The sequence below is a fragment of the Cyphellophora europaea genome (assembly GCF_000365145.1).
Source record: "Cyphellophora europaea CBS 101466 unplaced genomic scaffold supercont1.13, whole genome shotgun sequence".
NCBI classification, from domain to species: Eukaryota; Fungi; Ascomycota; class Eurotiomycetes; order Chaetothyriales; family Cyphellophoraceae; genus Cyphellophora; species Cyphellophora europaea.
In genome coordinates, this window is record NW_008481801.1 from 74,146 (window position 1) to 90,943 (window position 16,798).

Consider the following 16,798-nt stretch of genomic DNA (forward strand, 5'->3'; position numbering starts at 1 on the left):
CAAAAGCAATAGCAAGCTCAATTTCCCCTCCTTCTCTGACCGACTTTTATTGTCTTTGTGTTTGGTTTGCATGCTGTCCTTGCATAGGATAGTGCTCAGCCTGTACTTGCCGCTGAACGGAGGCTATGGGGTTTGGCAGGGGCGCGGCAGCGGAAAGCGGAGCCAGTAGCCGACTCAAGGCATCATGAACTCTGAGAGTCATCGCCTTGATGGCGGCAACATCATCCTTCACCCAAACCCGTGCAGATTCGCAGATTCCAATGCAGCACGCACTCGTCGGAGACATGATGTCTACGAGGTCAAGCATAGCCTCTCCGCTTGGCTTAGAGCGCATCTAAAGCTTCACAAAAGATTTCGAACAACTCGGCCACGACGGAACCGGGTGACAGTGACGTGGTCCAAGTCGCTTTAGATACAGAACCCAGCACAGGACACGTGGACGGCGCCGATGACAGGGCGAACACAGATGAAGAGGCTGGCAGAGATTCGACGTCAAGCTGCCCAACTCACCCAACCCGGGAGACGAAAGCGCTGACAGCGATGCAGAACCTGCCGAGACCGACGTCCGGCGGAAGCTGCAGTCTACGAGTCCGCATCGGACAACATTCATCAGGTAGGGTTGCGGACATTTCTCTCCCACTACATGGCATATGAGTAGGCATTACTCAGTCGCGGCGAAGCACGTAACGTACAGCATTTTCTGGACAATCTCGTGAGATGTAGTTCGTCGGACAGTGAGACGAGGTGGACTGAAATACTTGACGACGACGTGCCGGCGGCGTAGCCTGCGACACCAAGACGCCTGGAGTGCGTGATCAGTACCTTTGGAAGGACAAATGCTTCAAGGGAATGAGGATGGTAAGGCTACCATTCAGCCTTGGTTCCTGTCTTCTGGTGTCCCAGTCCTGGTCCTGATCTACGGCTCAGTGGAGCAGAGACAGCGCGCCGCGCCGCTGCCCCACGAAGCCCGAAACCCACTGTCCTTCCTAAGTTGAACTGCCAGCTCCAGGTTCTTGTGCAGGCTTTCGGAGCCTAGATTGCATGCATGTTGACCTCATCAGACGTCTCGCATCTGCCAGAAGCTGGGACTGCACACATGGGCACTGCGATCGTGATTTCAGCTCGGCATAGCCAGTGGTTCACCGCAAACAAGCCTCGAGCCAAGCACCAATTTCAAGGCAGTGGACGCTGCTTCGTGCCAACTGGCAGACTCCACCTGAACGTCAGGGGCGTCTAGTAACACATCGCTAAGCTTCACTTGCCGTCGTCTGAGTAGTGCTTGTCCTTCGTCATTCTCCATTTCACATCCCTCCTCGACCTCTTCCTTTCCCTCACCCCTACGCGTCAACGACTCTGCAAACAAAGTCGCGTCGAGCGACGTGGAATGTGTCTCGTTTGATGACTCCAATCTAGATCTACGACACCCCTCACACGAGGACAGAGTTGGCGAGCTCAATTCCGACCAAAGCACAGCCGACATGGGCATTCGCGACCGATTTAACCGCGAGCAGCGCATTGCGCATGACGATGGACCCCGCACGATCCGCAATGGCAATGCAAACAATCCCGCTGCATCCAACGAAGCCAATGGAAACGGCATTGCTGAGAAAGCCCCGAATGGCAACAGTGGAAATCCCCATGGTCAGAACTCGTATCTCCCTACACACAATAACGCCAACGGTAACGCCCACGCGGCAAACTCCTCAAAGTTTGGTATTCAACCTGACGGCGAGTCTGGCCGCCGCGGTGTCCATCCCTGGAAGTTCCTCAAGATCAGCGCCCGCTCCGTCAGTACGCTGAGTGCCGCCACCAATGTGCTGTGGCCATTTGTACCAGCGGCCATTGTATTGCATTTTGTCTCCGGCAACCATCATGTCTGGACCTTTGCGTGCGCATATATCGGCATGGTACCGGCTGCTAGTCTGCTGGGGTTCGCGGGGCAGGAGTTCGTAAGTTCCTTGGCTTCACCGATATCGATCACCCCTGACTTGACAGGCTCGCAAGCTTCCGACCGTGGCTGGAACTCTGATCGAGTCCATGTTTGGCGGTATTATTGAGATTGTGCTCTTCATGGTTCTGATCGCCAAGCACAACCCGAATGCTTTGCCAGGAGAAGGAAACCTCGAGTATGTTATTCAAGCCGCCATACTGGGCAGCATTCTCGCCAATCTGCTGCTTTGTCTGGGCTCTGTCTTCATTGCCGGAGGAATCAGACACAAGGAGCAGAAGTTCAGCCCTCATATTTCTGAAGTCGGGAGTGGTGTCATGCTTGTTGCCGGCTTTGCCCTGCTTATTCCCAGCGCATTCTATTCCGCGCTCAGCGGCGCCACTGGCATTGGATCAGACGCGGAACCTGGCTACACCATGGAGCAGTTGAGTTCGGATGTCCTGAACATCAGCCACGGGGTTGCCATCATTCTGATGGTGGCATTTGCCTCTTACGTGATTTACAACAGCTGGTCACATGTAAGACACATTGATCGCTGTGCAGAGCCCGAGATTGACAGCTTTAGGACAACTTCCTTCATGACGTGTTGAAAGCCGACGAGGAGAACGATCGAGACCGCCACAAGGATTTACACAAGGCCAAGCTGACCATGACCGAGTGCGTTATCGCCATCAGCGTGTCGCTTGTCTTTGTGTCTCTGTTGGCTGTCTTCCTGGTCGAGGAGATTGAATACCTCGTCCACGACCTGCATGTTCCGGACAACTTTTTAGGTCTCATTCTTGTGCCGCTGGTGGAGAAAATCGCCGAGCATCTGACCGCCGTTGATGAAGCCTGGGACAACCAGATTAACTTTGCCATCTTCCACTGTGTCAGCTCATCCGTGCAGACGGCGCTGTTCAACGCTCCTCTGGTGGTCATCGTGGCGTGGGGCCTAGGCAAGCCGTTCGATCTCAATTTTGAGATCTTTATGATCGTGCTGGTGGTGCTGGCCATCATAACAGTTGGCCAGTTCCTTCGGGATCTGAGCAGTAACTTCCTTGAGGGCGTCTTGGTGAGTAGTTCAGACCCGAGCTTTGCAGAATCTTGCTGACGCCATTAGCTTGTTCTTGTGTACCTCATTATAGCGTTGACAGCCTGGTAAGTCCTTTGCTTGTGGACTACAGATGGACCAGAGTAACTAACAGCGAACCCAGGTACTATCCGAATGCCGAGCTGACGACTTCGAATGGGACCACCTCCACCACAAACTCAGAGGCGGCAGCCGGGGCGGCGAGGATGTTGATGTCTCGACTTTGATCGGGTACCTGGAGATCAGCAGGCGATACTGGCTGTAAGCAATGAGCGATTTGAAACCAGCGAGGGCGTTCAGGGCAAACACGTTTAGCAGCAGTGGCACACAGGGCTGCATTATATCGACAGAAGGGCACATTATTCAAGACCGCCGGACTAGTCGAGTCAGGGGTGGCTTGGGGTCCACTCGGGCCTCAGACACCTACTATGCAGCAGTTAGGTAGCGGCATAATATAGCCACAGTCACTCGGATGTCACCGGGCAAGATGATATGCTCTCCTGACCCAAACCGAGACCTGTGATTGATGATTATCGCAATACCTGCATGTTCCGAAGACTCTCTGAGTGATCATCGCCCAGACGGCGGCGTACGTCATGGGCCTTCCCCCAAACCCGGGATCCAGGCGGCAGGGAACAGTCCACAGCGACAGCAGTCTTTCACCTCTAGTCTGAACATCCAGTAGATGGTAGCGATCTTTGTAGCACGGTGCAATACAGAACAGCCGTCTCGGAAGCTGACAGCTCAAGTCTAGGCCCAAGCCCAAGCCCTGGTGGAAGTGCGGCTGTTTATAGCAGGGCCTCGCCTGGCTAAGAAAAGAGGCCCGTCAAATTGCGTCTTGGCGGTGACTGCGCGGGTTTGCGGCTTGCGGCTTTGGCCTTGGACAGCCAGACGCCTCGCTTCCGCCTCGCTTCCTCTCATACGGCAACTCGACCTCATCTTGGTGCCAGTCTCTCATCCTTGCTTTTGTACGGTTACGCCGACCCTTCCTCTGCATCCCTATACGACCGACTGAACTCTTGCGACGGCCCCACGCCGTGTTTGCTCCTCATCTGACCCCAATCCGCCTCAACCGGTCAGAGCTACTATGCACCGCGACTCTCCCCTTTCACGGCGATAACATTCCATGAGCCCGGCATAGAACTCGCCAGAGATGCCCCCGGTGGCCGCCGACACCCTGCGCCCGGCTCTGTCCAACAGCACAAACTCCTCTTTTGATGGGCTGCCGCGGAAGTCGTATGATAAGACAATCACCGCCAGCGGCGTCTTCACCTACACCAATGGTACTGATGTCGACACCGGCCTACCCGACCATCGCCTCGACCACATCAAATCACTACGAAACCCGAGTCATACCTCCTTGACAAATGGCGTGCCAAGTACATCGCTCAAGTCCCACGAACAATTCGGCTCGAAGACTGGCAGCACCCACTCGATATCAAGAGAAGATCGTCTGTCGGGGCCTCCGGAGGGTTTGACAAAGCTATCCAACGTCGAGAATGTGTCTGAATCTCAATCGAATTATACAGGAAGAGACCGCGCTCAGAGCCAGCCGACGGATCTGAAAGTAAACATCCCAACAGTCAGAACTGAACAACACCAGGATTCACATATGAACACCGCGGCCACCCAACCCGACCAAGCCTGGGCCTCTAACTCGGACTCACTGTCCCCAACAAACACACGCCATCTGCAGCCGCAACGAATATCTGCTCCTCCAGGCTTATCTCCTGTCCCTACCAGGCAGAGCCATTCTACAGAACAGCCGCAGCTGACTCATCGGCACACTGCATTGGGCGTCCCAAAAGCTGGCACTGGTCGAGCGTCCCGCGATTTCTCATTCACAGGCGGCCCTTCCGAAGAGGCTGTGTACGCTAGCGGTCGCTTCTCTCCCACTCGCGATTCCCACGAACCTCGTCATCGCCGCGCCTCCCTCAATCTGATCAGACGTACCACGCGCTCCCATTCCGACGCGCACCTCGATGAAGTCCCTCCAGATGAAGATGCTGCAAGATGGACAGAAATCGTAAAGCAGAAGCGGGCCTCGAGGCGAGCCAGGCGGCGAGAAGAAGAGGATGATGACCGAGTCGTTGTGGGTAAGAAGGTCGAGGAGGGCCATGTCAACTGGGTTACCGCTTATAACATGCTCACCGGTATCCGTTTCACCGTCTCTCGAATCAATGCGAAGATGGATCGCGAGTTGACTGACGCCGACTTCGATGCAAAGCACAAGTTCAGCTTCGATGTCACTGGCAACGAGCTCACCCCCAGTGCAAAGTACGACTTCAAGTTCAAGGACTACGCGCCTTGGGTTTTCCGACATCTTCGAGCCATCTTCGGTCTCGATCCCGCCGACTATCTCATGAGTCTAACCAGCAAGTACATCCTGTCCGAGTTGGGAAGTCCAGGAAAGAGTGGCAGCTTCTTCTACTTCAGCCGCGACTACAAATATATTATCAAAACTATTCACCATGCCGAACATAAGCTGCTGCGCAGAATACTGAGGGACTACCACAACCACGTGCTGGAAAACCCGAACACTCTCATCTCACAGATCTACGGTCTCCATCGAGTCAAGATCCCCTACGGACGCAAAATCCACTTTCTCGTCATGAACAACCTCTTTCCACCTCATCGAGATATTCACCAGACTTTCGATTTGAAAGGCAGCACAGTTGGACGCGACTTTCGAGAAGAAGAGCTCGCGGATAATCCCCGCGCGACTCTGAAAGACCTTAACTGGCTCCGGCGTGACTACCATCTGGAGTTTGATCCACAGTTAAAACAGCTTTTCATCGAGCAATTGCAACGAGATGTCGCGTTGCTGCAAAAGCTGCACATTATGGACTACTCGCTCCTTGTTGGAATCCACGACTTGAACAAGGGCAATGAAGAAGGCCTACGCGAAGCCAATTTGCGCGTTTTCCAGCCCGGTGGTGGTACCGGCGAGGAGCCACACAGTATGCTCATGCGAACACCCTCACGGCTGGAAAACATCAAGAAGGCTCGTGAGTTGCGCGGGAGACTGAAGAGAGAGCGTCCCGTGCCTATTGGCCTTGTCAACACGCAGATGCCAGACGAAATGGAAGTAGGCGACATCCGGAAAGATCGCCTGTTCTACAAGAATGATGGCGGCATTCGTGCGACGCACGAGGATGGAGATCTTGGCGAGTTGGTCTACTACCTCGGTGTGATAGACTGCTTGACACATGTAAGTGCTTGCTCAGTCTATGGGCGATGAATGCTGACAGCTTGCAGTACGGCTTTGTGAAACGACTGGAGCACTTCTGGAAAGGTCTAAAAGACAACCGAAGTCAGATCTCGCCCATTCCTCCACAACAGTACGGAGACCGTTTCCTCAACTTTGTGACTGGCATCACCATGACCAAAGAAGAGGCCGAACGACGAAGACGCCAGACCGGCGAAAGCGCGTTGAGTGAGGTAGCACCGATAGGATTTGCGGCCAGCCAACGTACCAGTCTGGCTGCAGACCCCCACTCGAGCCTCGATGTGGATAGGACCAATGAGAAGCTGGCCGCCAAATCGCCTCCCGGAAGTCCTATGGCGGTGGAGCACACGATGGCAAAGGCACAGAAGCAGGTCGATCGGGAGACCGGTGAGAAAGGCCGACGGCGCAGCGAGGAAGAAAAGCCCGTTAGGACACTCTTGACTACGGAAGATGCAAAGAGTCACACGCTGCTTCCTGTTGTGAGCGAGGAGAATATGGAAGGCAGCCGGGTGGGGAGTGCCAGTGCAAGCAGATCGCCTAGCCAGTCACAGAGTCAGAACTGGCCGTTGCCGAAGCAAGAGCAGCAAGGACAGGGAGGCGATGTCGAGCGCGAGCTTCGGCGCAAAGGCAGTGAGGGTATCAAGATTGTTCAAGAGAACCCCGGCGAGACCGACTTTTGCGGCTATGAAAAGGTGTCGGTGCAAATGCCCGGACCTGGCCACGGTACTGACTCCGACCCGGGCTGGGATCATGTTGATGGTGCTGCTGCAGAGAAGCAGGATTCTCAACAACGATCGAAAGCTCCTCGCATCAATTCCGACATCATCCCACCATTTTCACCCTTTGACGCTCCATCAGGTCTCGGTACCGGAGACCCAGAGAAGACGCAAAGGGACAGCTTGCGGTAGCACTGCAAACTAGACGTATTCGACTTCGTGGAGCACGCCCGGATCAAGTTCGACGAGAGCGAGGCGAGGAGAAGGACGACTTCCACACACACACGCAACGAACGTGGGTCATGACAGCTTTCCCATTTTTCTTTGACTTGAATTTGATCTTGAGAGCGTTCAGGCGCAAGGCTTGGTAATAGAGGTACAGACTGGTGTGTGCATGGCGGCGGTGCGCTTTCTCGGTGGGGACAACAACATTGACTTGGAACATCGATCGGTGAGGCCCATGGTGTGGAGGGCGATATGCAATCACCGCAGCAACACTTTTTCTCTTTGTGTGTTCATTTACAAGAACGGGGTGGAAATGAGGAGATGGGACTCAAGGGAGCCTGCAGGCCGGGAGATGCAAGCGAGAAGATAGGAGGCAGCTTCGAAGTAGACTATTTGTGAACAGGAGAAGCTGAGGAGACTGAGGAAATTACAGGGTGAGGCGAAAGCACATCTATATCATTACTGTCACCAGCCTGCGATGCGTTACTGCAGGGGGTTGTGTGGGCTGGTACCAGGGTGTCATGTACAGGCAAACAACAAGCAGTAATGAGCACAGGACTATTTCAACTCGTCGTGGTTTCTACTCCTGTTGTTTGTCGTGTGGGAAGGGGTCCTCAATCATGATTACTGGGTGGCCGCAATTCTGGACCTGAACATTGTCGCGCATTCATTGGCACACTTGGTTCGCATTTCAGCCTCCCACCACGCCTAGTCTTGAAGTCGACGTCTCATCTGACTTGGTTCGTATCTCTAGCGCCTTGAACAAGCGAGGAGCGAGGAGGGACCTGACTTCCAAAGACGAAGACCTTGTTCCTATCCAAGGACTATACCCACTTTTCATCGCTTTGCTTGACCCCCGGCAAGCATCAGAAGCTACAACACCCTTGACACGCATCCAAGCTACTCCGCAGCCAACCCCGGATTGCAAATCCCACGTGCGCGCCCCACCGCTATGCAAACCTCAGACATCTGAAATGCACTACCGCAGTTTATGATCGCGCCAGTGAGGGCTTGCGAGTCAGAGTCTGGTGATTCTGCTCCAATGTGCTCGGTACCGATGTGTCGGAACCGGCAGGTACTCAGTCAGTCCGTCATTCAGCTTGAACGAGGATGAGATGAGCGGTGTAAGCATACATCGTACCTCCAACATGCTTCGCAGCACGTCAGGTCAAGCCAGCCCCCATCCGAGGTCCTACGAGGCTCCCAACGTCGGGATATCCTGACGATCCCCTTATCATCACACCTCAAAGAACGAGCAGTAGATCAGTCGAGATGACAGCACCCTCAACGCACCAAGCTCATCACTGACAAGACTCACCATCAGCCACTAGCCTCAGGCCAGGCCTGGACCCGTCGAGGTCGAATATTTCCCCACAGAATCCTATTCCCCACGCGAGGCTTTTGTCCATGGAGGAAGTATCTAACAGCTGTAATTGGCTTTTGGCGTCGACAGACCTTGACCTCAAACGAGTCCTCCAGTCCAGCGGATCCGCGGTCTCGAATGCTCTGTACCTCTGAACAAGAACCGTTACCGAGAGTGCGGTCCCCATGATTGGCTTCGCGCCCTCGCAACGGTCTCGAACGCATACCCGAGGTCAACATATTGGAGCTTCCCAGGATCTTGGACAAGTGCACGGACCCCCAGGCTAAGGACGACTGCCGCCTCGTTCTCCGCATGTACCAATACCAATCTGGTACCTCGTGGGGGACTGACAATCTGGGGTACGAGGTTGCGAGAACGCGTTGTATAAAAGGGCTGGTCCTGTGCTGGCCCACGATGGCTCCTCTTTCTCCCGTGCATCGCCTTGCTCTAGGTAGCGCGCGCGTCCTTGTGTACAAGCAACCTGACTAAAGACCTCGCCCAAGATGGGCAAACTCATCCCCAATGCCTTCAACCTGGGCGTCGTTATCTTCGTCGCCCTCGGCTCGACGGCTTGTTCCTATGGTATGGCTATTATTGGCAGCACCATCGGTCAGCCCTCGTTCTACACGTCTCTCGACCTCGCTCCTCAAGGCGAGGATGGCTACTCGCGCACCGCCGAGTACATTGGTGCTTTTAACGGCATGTTCTACCTCTCCAGTCTCGCAATGCAGTCCAAGTGGCTGACCATCCCCCCTTAGGCGTCAACGCCGCCGGTTCTGCCATCGGTGCCTGTGTCTGCGCCTACGCGGCCGACAAGTACTCCCGCAAGCGCACCATCCAGTTTGCTGCCATGGTCCTGATCCTCGGTGCCGCCCTGTGCGCCGGCGCCATCAACAACGGCATGTTCATGGCGGGCCGCATCATCAACGGCCTCGGCATTGGTGAGTACCAACCGTAGAAACTTGAGAGGGACGTGAAGCCTAATCTTTCCATTACTAGGTGCTCTCGTGACCGCGATCCCTATGTACCAGGCCGAAGTCTCGACGCCAGAGTCCCGTGGCTTCATGGTCTCGATGCACGGCGTCATGTTCGCCATGGGCTATACCCTCTCAGCTTGGCTTGGTTTCGGCGTATACTTCATCTCGGCCTCGGGCTCGACGTCGTCGTTCCCCTGGCGGTTCCCCATCGCGTTCCAGATGGTGCCCGCCATCATGCTGCTCGCGGGCTCCCCTTTCCTGCCCTTCTCCCCCCGCTGGCTCATGATGCAGGACCGCTTCGACGAGGCGCACGAGGTCCTCAAGCGGTTGCACCGGACCAAGGGCGACGAGCACGACTCCATGGCCCGCAAGGAGTTCTACCAGATGAAAAAGCAGGTCGAGCTGGATCGTCAGATCAGGGCTACGACTTCGCGCTTCGAGATCTTCAAGACGGCCCCGAACCGTCGTCGTGCCCTCGTGGGGTTCGTGCTCATGTGGAACAACCAGTTCACCGGCGTCTTGATCGTAAGTCCCATGCTCAAAAAAATCCCACTGCCAGCCTCGTCACTAACAGTGGCAGATCGCCAACTACGGCGTCATCCTCTACGTCACCCTCGGCATGACAGGCTTCATCCCCCTCCTCCTCACGTCGCTCTGGGTGACCTCGACCTTCCCCGGCAACATCTTCTGCGCCTTCTTCATCGAGCGCTACGGCCGGCGCAAATTCATGCTCATCGGCCTCACGGGAATCCTCGTGTGCCTGGTGTGCGAAGCCGCGCTGCAAGCCTCGTTCGTGGGCACCAACAACAAAGCGGGCCAGAACGCAGCCATCTTTTTCATCTTCCTGTTCATCACGCCCTTCTGGTCCACGTTCATGGACGCCTCCCAGTTCCTGTACGTGGCCGAGATCTTCCCGACGCACATCCGCAGCCAGGGCACCGCCGTCAGCATGGTGGGTCTGTACCTGGCGGACATCATCATCCTGGTGGCGGGCCCCATCGCGCTCAACAACATCGGCTGGAAGTTTTTCCTGGTCTTGATCATCCCAACCTTCTTCCACATTATCTTCGTCTACTTTATGTGTCCCGAGACCAAGGGCAGGAGTCTGGAGGACATCAACGCGCAGTTTGGCGAGCAGGTCGCCATTCGATTCTTTGGCGCGAGTGAGGAGGAGAAGAACGAGTTGGAGAAAGCGGCTGAGAGGGATGAGATTGAGGAGATAAGCGGGAAGAGGGCTAGTATGGAGGGACGGGGTGGGGAGGGCGACAAGGTGGGGCGCAGTGTGGAGGTTGAGGCTGTTACGACCAAAATGGCGTGAGTCGTGCCATGCATGGGCTGGTTGGGTCAGAGGGGCCGGGGGGGTGCATCGCAGCAGCGTTGGAAGTTCGGGAGCAGCAGAGCCAGACCCTGGGGGTTCGGTGTCGGTGTGGAGAGCAAAGAGCTTGTAGCATACAGTCACTCGCGACGCAAGCACTCTAAGAATACAATCTCTCCAGACATGGCCATTGTGCTATCACTCGGTTGTCGAGAGGGGTATGCAGTGATCGAGCATGGATTGTCAGGCAGTGAAAGTCTTGGCACTTCGCCCTCCTGCATACTTCCACCACTCTAGCAAAGCAGCATCAATTACGTACGAGACCAAGACTCACGAGACAATCGTGCAGGCTCGCCTCGTCCTCGGAGCTCCAATCGGGCGGGGCGGGCGCCTCTTCCATTGGCGGGAACTCGATGCCTCGACTGGCCATGCAGCGCAGCAGAACGGTCAGAATCTTCCAGGCGCGGTACGCGCTTCTCGACGCCGGGGCCACCATGGCCAGGCAGTTCATGGCCTTTGTGGTGGCTTGTACCACCTGAGGAGCGTGCTCGCGCGCGTCATTGTTGTCTTGCAGACACAGGCTCAGCAGTATCACCGCGACCACTTGGCTCATGTAGTGCGTCAGCATCCACCAGGGTAACACCTTGAGGACGTAGGCGGCTACAGCCTCGTCTGGAAGCACTTCGGTCATCCGGAGTGCGGCTTGGAGGCCCGCGCGAGTACATCGCCGACAGAACTCGGCGCGCTCGCCGGGCTTCTCGTCGGGCTTCTCGTCGGGCTTTTCCGTCAGGTTGTAGTCACGAATGAATGGCCGGTAGAGGACCATCTGGAGGCTGCACAGATACATTTCCAGGCTCAACAGAGCCGCAGATCTTGAGCTCGTGTTAGAGCCCAATTTAGGATGTTCGCGAGGAAGATCCCGGGAGCATTCGGCGATGTGTAACTCGAATCCGCGTACCGCCGCGGGGGCCTCTGGCCATGTGTGGTTGCTGTGGCTGAAATACAGACGAGTGGCGATCCTCTTGCCCAGAAGGCTCATATGGACGGCGGCTTTGAATCCTGCTTGCATGTCGGTCTCGGACCGTGGCGTGTCGGCGTTGTGGGTGTCCGGGAGATTCTCGCTATCATCGCGCTTCTGATCGAGGAATGCCAGCCAGGTCGCTCTGAAGACATCTTCAAATGTTTCGTCCCCGTACGGGTCGGCGTCAACCATGGTTTGATCTTCCAATCTCGCCGTGGGATCAGACAGTCTTTCCAGTGAAGTACTGATCTCGTCGACGTTGAGAGACGTGGGGCGACCGGTGATTTCGGACAGTAGAACCTCCAGTCTGAATATCGACCACCAAGTGAAGAGGTTCTGGTGGATTTCGGCTGTTGAGAATGCTTTGGGTGACGGTCGACGATGAAGGCCAAGTCCAATGGCATATCGTACTGTTTGAGCGCAAACGGCCCATGCTCTGTCGTCCTCAGAGTACTGGCCATGGAGGGGCGAGGGTCTGTGCACATACCTGTGAATGCTCGAATTCATAATCAGATAGAACGTCAAGACACTCATACCTTGCAGCACTGTGAGGTCCGGATTGTCGAGTGCCATTCGATGATCAAGGCCGAGGGCTCGTGCACGAGCATAGTAAATCAAGTGACCATCAAGCTCTTCATCAACGAAATCGCTGTTCTGACTATGTCTGTTGAGGCCGGTAACTTGCAACCATTTAGCACCAACCGCCCAGATCATGTTGAGTAATGCTAGAAAACGTCTTTTCGGCCACGGCACCGTGTGTGTACTCGTGGCCGTGCGGTACAACTCGGCAAGATCCCGAATCAGAGTCTTGCGCTGAACGAACTGAAAGGTATCTTGCAGAGATTCGAAATAGGCCTCGGTGAGAACCTGAGCGGCCATCCAGGTTGGTAGCGTGTAGGGATGAACATGGTCCTCATCAATCGCCAGCAGATTTTGATCTTCATGAAAGTAATTAGGAGAACGGCTTTCTTGAAGGTGCCTTGACTCGATATTGTCTGCCGACGGTGGATTCATCCCCAGACGGTCTCTGACCCGGATGATCCAAGCGGACGTAGCCATCTTGCCGACGTAACCAGGCATGCCGTTTCCGTAGTCGAAATCCGTAGGTTCCGCCAGGTCTTGTTGGCTGCCCCATGATCCTTCTGTGGATGAGTGACTCTGTTTGTCGCCAGAACCTTTGTGTTCGGGGTTCTCTGCTTTGCTAGTGCCTGGAAATGACCCGCGACGACTTCGATCCGGCGTCGGGAAGTAGTCATCCGAATGATCATCATCAGATAGAGGGCTAGGACTTAGCTTCTCAGAAATCTGTAGCGTCTCAGCCTCCTGAGCAGCACAACCACGTATGACATACCCTTTTGATCAGTGCTTGAGAGCGAGCGTGTTCATCTGACGAAGGGTCAGTACGAGCGACCAAGTCCTTAAGACTTCCGAGAAGCTCGACTCGTTCGGCCTGGAGGTCTTGCATGTACTTTCGATTCTTTGCAAGCCGCCTGTGTAAGTATTAGCAAGATTTCGGCCATGAAAAGGGTGTTCTTACTTTTTCTTGTGCTCGCGTCTACGGTCGCTGTATTGACAGATAGCATTGTCCCGGGTACACTTGCTACAGCGCAGCCCACCAGTGCATTTTGCGCGAAGACTCCTGCAGCGGTCACAGGCATGGCTTGTTCTCGAGCGCGGGGGGATTTCTTCACGGCCTTGCCTCAAAAACGGGGTGCTCTCGACAGCTGGGCTCTGGCTTGCCGGTGCTATGGGAATTTCCACACGTCTAGTTGGTGATGTCGGCATTGTCACTCGCGGCAGATACGCTGCACTGAGTTTGCCTCCAGGGGCAACGTGCCGTGTGTCTAGCTGATCGAGAGGATGGCCCGTAACCCCTGTCTACCGACCAAAAGACAGGATCCAGCGCCAGTGAGCATCTGAGCTCCGGACAGTCCTGCGTTGTACCAGCGAGGGGCGGTAAAACCGTTTGTGATCGAGCCTACTGTCCACGAGGATAGGCACGAGTCGAACAGGTTTTTGTCGTTCCGTTGCCAGTCTTACTGACCGTGTAGTCGGCCTGGCAACTTCGAGTGGCGTTAGGTTCGAGCATCGAACAGCTTCCAAAGCCCTTCATGTAGTGCATTCGTGAGGGGAGGGTCAGAAAAATGTGAACAAAACTCCCACGCGGTAGCGGGATCTCGGATCGCCCCCTAGAATTAAACAAACTTGTTGTGCGGTTTGTGTTCGAAGAGCACGGGTTGTCGTGGCGGTCCTCATCCCCAGCGGTCGACGATTGGCTGACGTAGTCCGGATGCCGGACTTCCGGGCAGTTTGATTGGTCAGTATTGGCATCCTGGTGGGGCTCAGGGAGGTTGAAGAGTGGCGTAGCAAGGGCCCCAAGGCTGCAATTGTTGCGACATTGCTCAATAGCCCATGGACGGGATTCGAAGTCCACATTTGGGGCAAGTCATCTTGGAAGCGTCGAATTTGCTTCAGATAGAGGGCAGGGCGTGTCAAATGAAGGCCGTACATTCGGCCTCACGTGTCTCTCCGTGTGGAGATTCACCGAGCAACGTCGCATCGATAGAGATGTGCGAGAGAGTTGTGACCATGAAAGAACTGGCCATTTGCTTACAACGTGAATAAGGCGGAGCCTTCCTACACATTCTTCAACAGGCTCTGATCGCCTCTGGTTCGCAGCCCGCATTGGGAGTGCTCCTGACATCAAAGCAAGATGTTTATATTCGAGGACCGTCCACATTGTTTGGGCAACACGACCTCAGAATGCAGCATTGAGTCAATGTCCTCAGACTGATATGGCTCAAGACCTATGGAAAGACAAAGCCGAACTCAAAATGCTGAGCACCATGCGAGGCCTGACAATCAGACTGACGACGTCGGTCCGAAGTCGACAAGGCCAGCGTGGTAGTGGAGCTGCTGTAGGCAGTAAAAGTCTTGGCATGGCACAGAACTCGGATCGAGAATTCATGAGGACTACAAGTGTCGCTTGTGATAACCGCATTACATTCCGTCATGCATGATACTCCTCCTCGACGTATTCTGCTTCCTGAACGGCATCGCCATGGCCATCGAGATGCTCCTCTCGGCAGCCATGGGGATGTGTGGCAAGCACACAGCAGTGGCAGAGGAGACTTGGTGGAGAGGCATCACTCAGCCAGGTGTGCTGCGGCAACAGAGAACGGGGATGCAGAGCAGATGGAAGCTATTGGAGGAGACAGGGGCGAACTGGGGGTCAGGGACTTGCTTAAGTAAGGTACCGGGTACCTGATGCGTCATCAAGGGACCTCGGCAATCTTCGGGGGTCTAATGCTCGACCCGTGTAAATGTTCACATGCTGCAGCCTGAGCCGCCATGAATACAGAAGTGACAGCCCCTTGTTTGTCTGTGCGCTCTACATATCACCAGACTGCATTCCAGCCAGAACCACCATTCTCTGAGTGAGCCTAGAGCGTCCCGCCACCTCCCCACCCATCATGCCGCGCCCCACAACCGCAACCCAACCTTCACCCCAAGCCAAACCCGGACTCCATCTCCCACCCTCCCTACACGCCCTCGCCCACGACACCCTCTCCGACCCAGCCTTCCACCTCGTCTCCACGACCCGCGCCGCAACCCACGCCGGCCGCGGCCACACACTCATGGATCGCACGTGGAACACGCCCAGCACGATTCCGGAACTGCACTCCTTCTTCCGCGCCGGCAGCCCTGCTACTGGCAGTGGCAATGGCGACGACAATGACGCGTCCACACGCGCCGAGGTGCGCCGCTTCTACGAGTTCGGCGGCGATCTCAACGCGCACCCGGATCTGCTGCATGGTGGGGTCGTGAGCTGCATTCTGGACTCGGGCATGGGTGCTGTCGTGGCGCTGGCGATGGGGCGGGGGTCTGATGCTGCGCCGAAGGAGGAGTATGATAGCGTCAGGAGGGGTGAAGGAGGCGGGCCCCCGCGGTTCACGGCTCAGTTGAACGTGCGGTATCGCCGGCCGGTGAGGACGCCAGGGTGTGTGGTGGTGAGAGGGTGGGTGGAGCGGGAGGAGGGCGGTGGGAGGAAGGTTTGGGCTAGGGGCGTGGTGGAGGCGTTGGAAGGAGGGAGGTCGGTGGTGCATGCCGAGGGAGAGGGGCTGTGGGTGAGCGGTAAGAACGCGAAGATTTGAGTGCTGTGGTTGCCGATTCTGCCTGTTTCTACTGCTGACGCTGGCACATCGTCTACTCGGCGTCGGACGTGGCATGAATCTTCAGGCAGAAGCAGCATGCATGCCTCTGCCTTCCTCCAGACGCCCCTCGACGGCTACCTCGATCGCCATTTTATCGCCCAAGGATGACGCTGGGCTCCCTGGCCTGTGGGATCGAAACATCCTTTCCCACTCCATCGTCGCCGCATCCCAGATAGGAGACGTGGCATTGGCGAACGGCTCGAATGCCGCGCGACTTCGGCCCGAAACAAACGCACAGCACTCCTCGACCTGCTCGGCGCGACGGATGAAGGCGAACACATACGAAGGGAGGCTGAAGCGAGGAAGGAGGTGACCATTCATGGTGACTGTTGCTGCTGCTGTTGCTGGGAGGAGTAGCCGTTTGTTGCGACCCCAGGTGAACGCCTTGCCAGCCTCTATCAGAAATTGGCGGTTCTGGGTGAGATCAAGTGCACAGCACGCACCGGCCACGGTGCGGCCAATGAGTATTTGTAACATTCTGCCTGCTAAGAAGCCACGCCAAAAGAGTATGCGCCTAGGAGTCTATAGCAAAGTTAGTCACAAATCCGGCGGGCTACTATATGGTCGAAGCGGCGATGAGGTGTGGCCATGAGCGTCAGGCGTGCAGATCAGTAGATGATTAGTGTGCAGAAACAAGCATGGACAAACAGAAGACCTCTCTCCCATCCCATGGCCAGCGACCAGTATGCTCCGCCTAGACCTTGGGGGATTTGTATCAATC

The 16,798-nt window shown here is 55.7% G+C and overlaps 5 protein-coding genes across 5 annotated transcripts; 4 read left to right on the plus strand and 1 right to left on the minus strand.

Annotated features, from left to right (window-relative positions):
* Positions 1 to 1,478: 1,478 nt before the first annotated feature.
* On the plus strand, positions 1,479 to 3,089 carry HMPREF1541_10477 (calcium/proton exchanger; the record flags this gene model as incomplete). The annotated part of the gene is made up of 4 exons (XM_008715148.1): positions 1,479 to 1,949; positions 1,996 to 2,466; positions 2,514 to 2,999; positions 3,048 to 3,089. 4 exons carry the CDS (start codon positions 1,479 to 1,481, stop codon positions 3,087 to 3,089), a joined length of 1,470 nt encoding a protein of 489 aa, XP_008713370.1.
* Positions 3,090 to 4,170: 1,081 nt separating this feature from the next.
* Positions 4,171 to 7,154, plus strand: HMPREF1541_10478 (uncharacterized protein; the record flags this gene model as incomplete). Its single annotated transcript, XM_008715149.1, has 2 exons — positions 4,171 to 6,228; positions 6,276 to 7,154. The coding sequence occupies 2 exons, from the start codon at positions 4,171 to 4,173 to the stop codon at positions 7,152 to 7,154; spliced, it is 2,937 nt and encodes a 978-aa protein (XP_008713371.1).
* A 1,899-nt stretch (positions 7,155 to 9,053) lies between these two features.
* Positions 9,054 to 10,845, plus strand: HMPREF1541_10479 (uncharacterized protein; the record flags this gene model as incomplete). The annotated part of the gene is made up of 4 exons (XM_008715150.1): positions 9,054 to 9,267; positions 9,309 to 9,491; positions 9,550 to 10,052; positions 10,108 to 10,845. The coding sequence occupies 4 exons, from the start codon at positions 9,054 to 9,056 to the stop codon at positions 10,843 to 10,845; spliced, it is 1,638 nt and encodes a 545-aa protein (XP_008713372.1).
* A 304-nt stretch (positions 10,846 to 11,149) lies between these two features.
* On the minus strand, positions 11,150 to 13,487 carry HMPREF1541_10480 (uncharacterized protein; the record flags this gene model as incomplete). Its single annotated transcript, XM_008715151.1, has 5 exons — positions 11,150 to 12,299; positions 12,351 to 13,145; positions 13,201 to 13,353; positions 13,401 to 13,427; positions 13,480 to 13,487. The coding sequence occupies 5 exons, from the start codon at positions 13,485 to 13,487 to the stop codon at positions 11,150 to 11,152; spliced, it is 2,133 nt and encodes a 710-aa protein (XP_008713373.1).
* A 1,849-nt stretch (positions 13,488 to 15,336) lies between these two features.
* HMPREF1541_10481 (uncharacterized protein) lies at positions 15,337 to 16,017 on the plus strand (the record flags this gene model as incomplete). The annotated part of the gene is made up of 1 exon (XM_008715152.1): positions 15,337 to 16,017. The coding sequence occupies one exon, from the start codon at positions 15,337 to 15,339 to the stop codon at positions 16,015 to 16,017; it is 681 nt and encodes a 226-aa protein (XP_008713374.1).
* Between the last annotated feature and the right edge of the window lie 781 nt (positions 16,018 to 16,798).